At 43.0% G+C, this 11547-nt stretch overlaps 1 protein-coding gene across 1 annotated transcript in view; it reads left to right on the plus strand.

Moving 5' to 3' along the window:
- adck1 (aarF domain containing kinase 1) overlaps positions 1-2568 on the plus strand; it is a 58063-nt gene extending 55495 nt beyond the window's left edge. Inside the window, exon 11 of the mRNA XM_041060566.1 lies at positions 478-2568. Within this exon, the coding sequence (XP_040916500.1) occupies positions 478-637 (160 nt within the window). The 3' untranslated portion in view covers positions 638-2568. The remainder of the gene's footprint in view (positions 1-477) is intronic.
- The last annotated feature ends 8979 nt before the right edge of the window (positions 2569-11547 follow it).

Below are 11547 nucleotides of genomic sequence, written 5' to 3' on the forward strand. Positions count from 1 at the left end.
TGCTGGTGGCATTAGAGGAAAAAGTCAGAGGATCATCAGAGTCAGAGGGTCTCATCCTCTTGGCACCGTGAATGTCTGGTGGCCATACTTACCAACATGGCTATCACTAGAGATCTGCTGCTATCATGGCTAACAACCACTAGCCACAGAGCTGTGGAATTCCTGGTTTTCATTTGTCTTAGAAGATGAATAGTGATGTTTTGGACCATCTTGCTTTGATCAGTGAGCGTTTTTGTGACCATCTTAAACACAAAAAGTCAAACTCAACTCAAACCACCATATAGGTTGTTTGTCTCTGCCCTCAGGTTCCACCCACGGTGAGTGTACCAGCATCAGTGTCACACCGTACCACACTTCTAGAGAACTCAGGGACATTTGTAAGACATCTCGATGATTCAACGCAATGTCTTCTCACTGTTCCTAACCTTTTCCTTCTTCTTCTTCTTCTTCTTCTTCTGCTGCTGCTCTGACTGACAGGCACAAGAGGAGTAAGGTTCAGAGCAGGAGGAGGCGTCTGCAGATAAAGCTGGCAGAGTCTCTCAGTCTGTGGAGACTCACCATGTATGAGCTGTTTTTGTGGGTGAAGGGCTCGGTGCTGGTGCATTGGTTCACTGCTCTGCTGGCATTTGTGCACTGAGACACTGTGGACATCACACTGGAACGTTAACAGCAGGCTGCGACCTCTGGCTCTGGGGTGGTTTATAACACACATTGCATATAAACACACTTTCAATATGTGCCCATACACACATAACACACACACACACACGCACACGACTGCACTCCACTTGTGATGATACAGTTTGTATCTGTGTGGACTCAGTGTGTGGACAGGACACTGTTGTCTCTGAACGACAGGAGCAGCTGTGGATGCTGATAACTTCTTAGGCCTCAAGATCACAACTTTGAGCATGTGTCCAGTGTTGAGACGAACTGTTTTCTCATGATTGTTTCATTCTTGAATTTCAGCTACTCAAGATGAAACTTCTTTGTTTTACTCTTATTTAATTTAAGAACATTATTGTCAGATAATTCTTTTTTTCTCATAACCTTGGAATATTGAAGCATGATCAGTATTTACACCATGGAAGTGCCATTTTTTTTTTTCCTGAGACCAAAACCTGGTCTCACTGACTGTATCTGTAGACGTGTGCTTTATAGCTGGAGATGCTGCACAGAACAGTACTGTGTGTATGGATTAACTGTAATTTGTCAAGAAATAGTTCCAGCACAAAACTCCCCCTAAAAATCACAGATTGTTCTTTTTTTTATTTTATTTTTTTTTTATAACATTTCTGGAATGTAACATGTGACACCACCATGAAATGATCCTGTGCAACTTTTCTAACCAGGGCTATAGATCTGAAACACCTGACCGTTCTCTATCCTCTTGAGACCATATACATGAGACCATATAGAACAGACATTGATGCAGCACTGGAGGTTGAGAATAAACAGGTGAAACAACAAATGTCCAATCAGTAACAGGCAGAACTGTAAAGCACCAAATCACTAACTGATACCAGATCAGTGAGTATCACAGCCAGACAGGTAAGCAAGTCATACACACAGACAGGAGTCCAAGTCCAGAGCCGGAGTGCACTGATAAGTATGCTGTAGCTGCAGGTTTTCACAGGATGTCGTTCACCTCCACTTCATGACCACAGACGCACCATGTTCCTACAGGTCTGAGCCAAACCAGGTACTGTGCTGATGTGAAGGAGGTTTATGTGAAATATAACAGGACTTTTTGAGTTGTAGTCACTGCAGAGGTGAGGTGTGGCTCCATCCTCACAGAGTCCCCCCGCCCGGATGATGCTGAACGACCCATTCATTCCTGCTCCTCAACAAAATACCTCAGAATGAAGTTTTTTTTTAAATTATTTTCAGGTGCGACGATGCTTAAATAGTTTCAACTTTTTCATTGTCACCGTGTAATAATGGATCATGTTTACTTTTTCATTGCTACTGTTGTTTTTAGGTCAAATACTGTCCACTCATTCCACAGGCAGACAGTTTGTGTTACTCTCATCCGTTTTAGCTGTTATTTACTGAAGGATTGTGGCTGTGATCAGAAATAAACAGCTGATTCTCTTTGTCTTTTCCTCTCACTAAGACAAGTCTTTGCAGGTTGTTGTCCCCCAGCTCTAATGTGTTCTCAGTTGTCAGCACAGTTGACATTCACCTTGTGCGACCTTGCTCTTTCCACCAGGTGAAGAAAAGTTATTCGTAGATTGTTTGGCAGCACTGTTTCAGACCTGACTATGTCGCCGTGTCGCACCAAATGACGTACAACCTGCGGTTTGTTGATGGTGAACGTCACTCAGAGGCCTTTCTGCAGTCTCAGTGGGCAGCTCATGAAAACTTTCACAAACACCGAAGGCTTGACTTTATACCAGTAGTCAAAAGTCTGTTGCCTGGTTACAGTTGTGTAGCTTTCACAAGGGAATGAAAACACATGAATACATAACGGCGAAGTGACAAATCTGTACGCAGCATTAGATCCAAGTGTGCTTGTTTGGTATTTGAAAAAAACTGCGTGAAATCATTTTGTGTAAAAAAAAAAAAAAAAAAGGCTTTTGCGTCCCACAATGCAATGCTTCGTCCTTGATTCATGTGTAATGTATAGTTCTGTGCCACTGTACCTCAGTAATGATGCAAAATGAGTAACAGTTAAACATCACTCCTCTTCATCACTGCTTTTATCTTCTTCTTACCTCTGTCCCTTCAGTTTCCTCTGTGAATTACTGAGAGGCGTCGTGAGTTTCGCCTCATGTAGTTACACACTGAAGCTATTTGTTGACCTGCTGGGTAATTCAGCCATTCACTTATTTACCCACTCATTTAATAATTAGATTAACTAGAAGGAAGCAGATATATAAGAGTCCAAGTGTATAATGTCATTTATTGGTCTCCCATGTTCAGGGAGTCACAGGCTGCTCAGACGTTCACTGCTGCTCAGGGTTTTAATCTTTAAAGGAAGTTACACTCTGCTGTTTCTGATGCTGAAGGTTCTAACCAAGGAGGAAAACCCCTGTTTATAACCTGCACCTTCTCGTATAAACAAAGATTGCATATGTTATAGAGTTAACTTGTAGTGTGGGATAAGAAAATAGCAGAAGGGCCTTGAAAAGCCTTGGAAAGAGAGGAATGAGAGACAGCTGTGAGAGAGGAGGAGAGGTGAAAAGAATTGAAACAGAAAACGGGTGCATAGAAAAGAGAAGAGTAAGAGTGAAAGATTAAATATCTAAAGTGGGTTTTTTTTCAGTTTCTGAACCAATACCCTGAAAGTAAAATAGATGGAGGAGCAGATTGTTTTTCCACGTAAACCATTTGCTGCTGGACAGAATGAATATTTACTTTAATCCTCCTCTTGTCCTGCTCTCAGCTTCTTCCTTTTAAATCTCCATCCTGTTCGATTCTACACACCACGAGAGTAACCTGCTACTTATTGTCGTGGTTTATTATGTGTCATGGTTAATGAACGTTGATAATCTCAGGTTAATGGAACAGACTCTGGGTTTTGTTTTTCTTATTGAAGATTACATAGGTTTTAGTGTTTGTTTGGGAAAGATCCATAACCAGTGTGTTATTTATTTATTTGGACATCACATTATACCAACAGAATGTGAAGCAAGAATTTGGTGAATGTATCATACTAACGAGGACTGTGTGTGTGTGTGTGTGTGTGTGCGCGCGCGCGCGCGCGCGTGTGTGTTTTCAAAGTCTGATACATGTGATTCCTCTGTGCTGCAGAGCTCCTCCATTTTTTTCTTCCTGTTTGATTCATTTAGAGACGCACAAAAACATTTTTTGTTTTGGTCTTTTCATGACATTTGTTGACAATAAGGAAGTTAGACTTCAAATTCAGTTTGAGGGCTATTTGTGTTTTTATTCAGCCATGATTTGTATATTGTTTTCGCAGAGGAAACATGCAATCTGAGTGATCTTTTAAATTTACTCATATTTCAAAAAGATAGGATTGTGATTCCTCTCCTGTCTGATGCTGAGCTTTTATTTTCAACATACAGATGCTTTACAAAGGCAGAGGGAGGCTTTCATTTAAAATGCAGTTAACAGTTTAACCAGTGACACAGCTTATTACATCCCCCAGACAGCAGACTGCTGCTGACAGCTGTTGTTATTCGGGCTGCCTCGCAGATGACACTTTGATTGCATGTGGTTTCTATAGATGACATTTTCGACTGACTAGTTGTTTAAAGGCAAAATATCAGATTAGTCGACGTCACTGGACTTTTTATAGCCGTCATTTGAAAAGCTTTGCTCATTCGATCAGCAGCAGCTGCAAGGACCTGACGTTGATAGATGCGTGTAACTGAAAAGGAAATTATATAATATTGTCGTCACTCAACTACTGTATCTCCACCAGTACCAGTAACTGGGAGAAAACACAAGCAGCCCAAGTTCACCAGTCACAGTTATCTCCATCTCTGCCACCGCCCTGACATGTAGTTACTCTCTCGAGGAGGCGCACGTCAGATACTCTGGAGCTTATGGCAGAAACTCAGAGGCCACACAAACGGCCACTGTAGTTGTGGAATAAACCATTAAAGATGTTTTGTTTGGCTGTGACTGAGCAAATGTTCTCAATAAGCCAATAGAGAAGTTATTAATCTAATCTCTTTAATCACTATGTTTATCACATTATCACACTACCAAACTACACCTGTAGCATGACTACCATTCTCTGATTAGGAGATCAGTGTTCATCACCTGCATTAGAAACATTGACTGGAAACATAATGTCACTAAACTTATTACAGTTCACAGATCCTGAGGGATGTCTCTACCAAATTCAGTGTCATCAAAGTGACAGTTTTCCCTAACTTCACGGCAGCCCATTAAAGAGCGGTTAAGTTATTCCAGTCTGAACCCGAGAGTGAGACCAGACCACGGACACTGCCAGACCAAGATGTCCCAAACTTCATCTGTTTGAGGAGCTCAGGGAAAAGGCGAGGCAGCACACGACAACAGTCACCCTCCAGACACTAAACACAGACGAGATGAAATAAACAGCTTTTAACTCGTATTCTTTCTTTCGGGTTTTTTTTTTTCTCCCCCCTGAAATTCCATCCAGACTCTGAATATCAGCCTCACATGCTATAATCCCTGCAGCAGCCAATCTCACAGACACACTCAGTAGTCAAGCTGCCGATAATTTGCCTCCCTGTGCACTTCATCCCGCCAAAGTGCATAATTGCAAAAACGTCCAAAAGCAGGAAAGTATTTCTTGTCCCCAAGTTGGACAGCCAAGCCAGTGTAATGGGTATTTGAACAGGGTAGTGGCTGTGCTTATTTGCAATGCCCCGTCAGGTGAATTGAAATTAGTTTCAGTTTTGTTGGCACATCCTCTACATGTCAGGGACACATTTTCTACAGCTGGGCTGTGAATCTGTGACAGTGGATTAGATCAGTGTTACACAAGCTACGTGCACACACAGAATACACACTGCTAATTTCTTTCACCTGTGTTGGTTAGAAAACAAACATTTTTACCATCATCAACACACAACCTGCTTCCACTGTTTCCCACTGTAGTAAGTGTTTTTGGAGCATGTTGTGTGTATCTATGATAGAGAGTGTGATAGGTTGTATAGTCTTCGTGCCTGTGTGTGTGTGTGTGTGTGTGTTAGCCACAGCAGAAGCATCCATCTCTATCACACAGAGCCACCCAGGCCTGCCATAGATAATAAGAGCAGCTTTCTCTTTACTTCTTTCAAAGGAAGAGAAGGGAGCGAACACTATGACGAGCCCTCCCCCCTTTCCCTCCCTCCCTTCACCTTCAGCCCCTCGGTGGAAGTGGTCTGGGGGAGGAGGAAAGGTCACACACTCACAAAGTCAAAGTATCTTAAGAAAATGTGTTCAGACACACATTTATGGTTCTCCGCAGGTCTACACTTCACAGGTATATCCCTGCTGAAACAGTAAGAGGCAAAACGATGAAAATACAGGCCCTGCTGTATAATCTGGAATTATCCTTTAAAATACTTGTGATGTTCTCTGAAGAAGGCTGTGAGAGATGGCTGAAAGCCTCTGAAAATCTAGTAAATGATTCATGTAGATGCAAACTTTTTCTAACTTTTACCATAACACTGTTACCATTCTTCATGTTTTTCAGTCGATCATCACATTAATGATAAACTCATTTGGTTTGAAACAGTGGGAGCTACAGTTTCTGCTTTGACAAAAAGAAAATCTCTTTTTTGGGGGGTCCTTAGATTTGTGAGTAAACCCGACTTTGATCTCTCTGCAGTGATGCTCAGGTCACGTGGAGGGTAAATCTGGTTTTGCCATGTGTGTTGGGGAGAGACGCCGGGTGGCCTGCACTGCAGTGTGGGCGATGGCAATGTCACTGTACCTCTGTTCCAGTGTGTTCTGGGTAATAAATGAGGTGTCACAGTCGATTGGCCCACGCTGTTCACAACACCACACTCTGCCTCACTGGCTGCTGAGGTAAGTACAGGCTAAGTGTTTCTTTTCTTCCCTCCATCCCTCTTTCTGTCTCTCGCCCCCCCCCCCCCCCCGTGGCTCTCTCCTTTTTATTCTCCTGACAGAAAGTTCACCCAGTGAGGCCTTGTGGTAATGGTTTCTTAGTTACAGTGAAGTTGATATTTTCCTCTTATTAAAAATCCAATATGCCAGTCACTGCGGTCTGCCTACAGCCTGATAGATGTGATGCAGTTTGCTTGATCTGAAATTTATAGCAGAATTAATCAATAGTACACTTGCCGTCCGTCGGGGGGAAGCTGGCTGAATTGATTCCAAAGCCTCATTTTAGCTCACTTATGTCCACCCATTTAAAAAATCAAAAGCGTTCCTGGATGTTCAGTACTGTTTGCCATGCAAGCTGCAGGACTAATGGAGGAGACGCTTCCTCCCTGTGTCTCTGTCTGTCCCAACGCGTTGGTTCACAGCAAGATATTTTGACAACTACTGGCCAAGCTGATGTAAAACTCTGTGAGGATGTTTGCGGTGCAGAGAGGATGAACTCTGCGTTCACTGACCTCCTGACCTTTCCTATTGCTCAGGTTCAAAATTCCTCCTCAGCAACACTTTGTGATTAAATACAAATTCATCCACAAATGCGCACAGTCTATATCTGCTGTGTGGATTCAGAGAAACCCCCGGGGTATTTGGCGGGGGGGGGGTAGTTGCAGTAGTGTGAGGCACTGGGGCGTCGCTATGAGCCATTCCATCCTTATATACCCAGAGTGAGAGCTGTGTTTGTGTGTCCCTATTCTCAGCTGGAAGTCAAACACATTTTCAGTGGGTGTTAGGCTTCTCCAGGGTTGTCCCTTGTCACTGATTCTCTTTGTGTTCTTCATGGACAGGATCTCAAGGCACAGCCAGGGGGAGGCTATGGGGACCTCAAAATCTATGGATGAGAGTCCGGGTTTTCAGAAGGTATATGACTGTGTGAAACTCAGATCATCTTCCAAACTGCTACACTGGAAAACATCTGTCCAGATGTGTTCATCAAGAGCAGTAACCGACAGGTTCATGAGCATCAGTGATGCTGGAGTTTAAACAGACAAACTGACAAACAGAAATATAATCATATTTCTATCATGTTTCTTTCTATTGTTTTCCATCATATAAGATTTGATGGAAGATTTTTTTTTTAAACCACCTCATCTGGTTGTACTTGCTTCTTCTGCAATGATTTAATTGCACCTGACTGAAGACCTGGCACCACAAATTGTTTATCTCTATGAACCAACTCAGTAGTGGAGGGAAATGTACATTAATCTGTATTTGATTTAGCAGATTTTCAAGAAAATCTTTCTAGAAATTCAAATAAGATTTATTCTCCATTTGGAGGGAAACTTGAGGATGATGCACAGGATTCATTAACCCCTTAATCCACTGTACGTCTCTTACATCACACCATTGTATTTAGCTTGTTGATGAAATCACCACAAACAGACGTAACCTGCCTCATTTGAATGAACCTCTCTCTTGAGTTCTGCGCTGGCCACTGAAATACCACACAGATGGTAAAAAGAGAAATTCAAGGTGAGAAAAATAACCACTGAAGCGATGCTTGGGCTGATCATGGCAATGGTTGTTGCGCTGCATGAAAATAGGGCCCGTTAAGGATCTGTACTGACACGCTCCACCTCAGCTTTCACCACCTGGGTTTGGGCATTTGCATAAAAAACAATGTGACTGAGCGTAGGAAACACCCTTCAACCCTAAACTGTAGATATAAATTCTCCACATCATCATGATGCATCCTGCAGTGCAGGAACTCGGTGCTGCTGTATCTGTTAGCAGTGACATTCTCACCTGTAGCTATAGCTGAACAGCTGCAGGAAGCCGAGCTCCTTTAACTGCTTCGTTTACTGCTGACTAGTTTAAACTCTCACATGCATCACGTTGCGTGAACTTGGTTGTTTTGAACGTTAAACCCTGGGGAGTGAAAAGTGTAAAAGGCAGACTGTGTCAGCCAAAAACGGCCCGGTGTGCCTGGAGCTGTCCAGCCTGAGTTTGACACTGACGAGCAGGGTGACTCTGCACCTTCCTGACAAAAAAAAGCTCACAATGTGCTGTTAAAATAACCCAGGAAAACGTGGGACTTTAACAACCACCAAAAAGCTTTATGTGCGTCACTGAGAGCTAACATTTACAAAACCTTTTAATTACTCACAGCCTTCGGTGTCTACATGTTTGTTTGCTAGGAGTCATTTTCTTCTCTGCATCGCTGCTTTTCACGGTGTATTACTGACACCAGCTGTCTGAGGAAATCGGCGTGAAACTGTCTGCAGGACTGTGTATTGTTGTTGCCAGTTTGTATGTGCATCCCTGTACGGATTCATGAGATGGAAACAAAACAGGGGTCCGCTAATGCAGTGGGTTGTGCTTGACAGACGGAGACAGACAGGAGCAACTTTTCACTGAGACCGTGATGGACAATTAATGAGTTTCTGTCTGCGGCTATTTGTTCACCTAAATTAAGTGAAACCACCGGCAAGCTTAGTGCACGGTCTGCAACACGAGGAGATCAGAGTGTACAGGCCTCCAAAACCATGAGAAAGCTTATCCTCTCTGCTTCTGGTGTTTTTCCCTTTCCCCTGTCTCTCCAGGTGGGTGATGGGATCGTGGGGACCCCCAGGTGGGTGGTGCTCAGAGGCCTGGCCGCTTCACTTCTTTTTGCCCCATCACTACTTGGTCTGGAGTTGCTGTGTACATGGATACAGGCCCAGAAGGGGCCCTGAATGTTCTTCGCCTCCAGTATTTACCAAGAGTGAAGGATGTGAGAGGGCAAAGCACGTATGAAATAGAGAAAGTAGTTACCTGGATGTTCTATGAGTAGGTACATAGCTGTCTAACTATATACCCAGCTGGTCATTGTCTTCAGCTGCACTGCTGTTTTACAGGACATGCCTCCTACCACCTGATTGTATAGTGAGGGCAAGATCTGTCTCAGGGTGTGGAGGTGGAGCATCAATGAAGTAAACCTGAAGCTGATTGCAAGGTTACACACTCATAGAACCAGAGTTACATCCAGGTAACCACTATTTTCAGCCAGTATCCTGTTAATGTTTTGGGACGTCTGCATCGTGCTGGTCTGGTTCCTGTTTGTAGTAACTGGTTGACAGGATGGGGGAGGGGAGGATGGCGACAAAAACGTGGACGCTTTTCATCTTCAAACACGCACAACCACCTGTTACCGTGACGACACCCCAGCAAACTCCATCCGCTCTGCGAGATCTGAAGCGAGAGACGCAGCTGAAACCTCCACAAAAAGAAAGTAAGTGAACTGTCAAATTACTGTTTCCAAGGTCAGGAATGAACTTTCACGCTCAATTATATTTGGTATTCACTGACACAGACCTTCTTCCTGTCAATCAGCGACTCTCGAGGTGTGGACAAAAGTTGCCTTTAGCAACTTCCTGAGAAGGTCGAGAGAGCAAAGTAAAACCTTTTTGTGAAATTTGGGAGAACTCCTGCTCCCAGCTTGAAGTTGCCATTGTGAGATTTTGTTCTGTGAATATATAGAGATAAGGATTAAGATGCTTGTTTAACAAGTGTTTTGCAAAAAGACCTTGAGTTCAGAGTACTCCTGCAGGCTGTGGAGATATTTGCTTGGATCTATTGTTGGATATAATGCCATTAATCTGCTCTGACCTCAAATGATTGGTCTGAGCTTCATCCCCTTTTCACAACTAGGTCATGGTTTTGTTTCATTTTTAAATTTCATTTTTAAAACCAAATCTTCTTTGCTTTGGAAATGAGGGTTGAATCCATTTTGTATACAGTGCTGTCAGCCGAGACAACAAAATCAGAGCAGGCCACAGGCTGAGGGGCGGAGCGGGACCTGCCACGATGTCTCTGTACGTATTTTACCTCAGAAATTCTGAAGCACTGATGTATGGATCGGACATTTTACTGGATGAGATTACAAAGTTTCTCCATAGCCAATGAAATCGAAACAAAAGGAAACCACATTTTGGATTTTTGAACATCTCACCGCAGCAAAAGTAACTAGATTATTCATTAACTACTGTGACTCAACTCTCTGCTCTAAAGACCTGTTAGGTGTGTTGTGGCAAAAACCAAATTCAACCTAACCAATTTTATTTTTATCTACAACTATATGGAACTATGAAATGCTAAACAAACTTTTTTTAGCATTTTGCATCTAGCCACTAACTCAATAATGAAACCCATACAATCTGTATATAAGTATGTTCTCCAGGTGATGGTCCAGGTATTTGCCGTGATGTTTTCTGTTGAAGAGGTCTGTGGATGTGCATATCTCTCTTCGTCACAACACAGTCATCTAATAAGAATTATAGTCAAAGCAGCAACAAGTAAAGCTCGTCTACACGTTTTCTTCTTCTGTGACAGTGATTCTGTCAAAGTGCATTTCCTGTTAGCATCCTCTGTGGAGGGTGGTTGATGTGATTTCACAGCTGACAGTTGGCAACCATTCAGGCTCATGAGGAAAGGTGTGTGTGTATGCGTGTGTGTGTGTGTTACATGCATGCATGTGTTTATAACTGCGTTACCTACTCAGTCCCAAGCTGCCAGTACCCTTCATCTGAAACTGGCCGTTGCACGGTGGAACAGCTTTGTGGGCGGCTGTGCTTGTGACTCTCAGACCCTCTTCATGTTGAGCTTGGCTGGCTGAGAGGTGAGAATGAGGCCATCTTTCCTCTCTTAAGCTCTCTTTTTTTTTCGTTAAATCCAAAGATCGAGACGTAATAAACACCACACAGACTGTTTGATTTATTTTTGAGATAGAGACTTAGAGGTCCATTTATCCGTCCACAACCAATAGACTAGCTGACATGTAAGGTAAGATTTTTTTTCCCCTCCTTCCTTTACCACTGCAGCCCTGTGCAGGACCAGGACTGTGAAACTTACTCTGCATCCCTGGATTTTGGTGCATAATACGAAGTGTGATCAGCTTTAAATCTAATGTAGTGTAATATTATATGTATGTATTATTCATTTAAAACACAAATCATGTTCATTCCATTTATAATACTATGTCTGCAGGTGGAGCAGGTGGTGGAG

Source organism: Toxotes jaculatrix, chromosome 17 (assembly GCF_017976425.1).
Source record: "Toxotes jaculatrix isolate fToxJac2 chromosome 17, fToxJac2.pri, whole genome shotgun sequence".
In the NCBI taxonomy this organism is placed as follows: Eukaryota; Metazoa; Chordata; class Actinopteri; family Toxotidae; genus Toxotes; species Toxotes jaculatrix.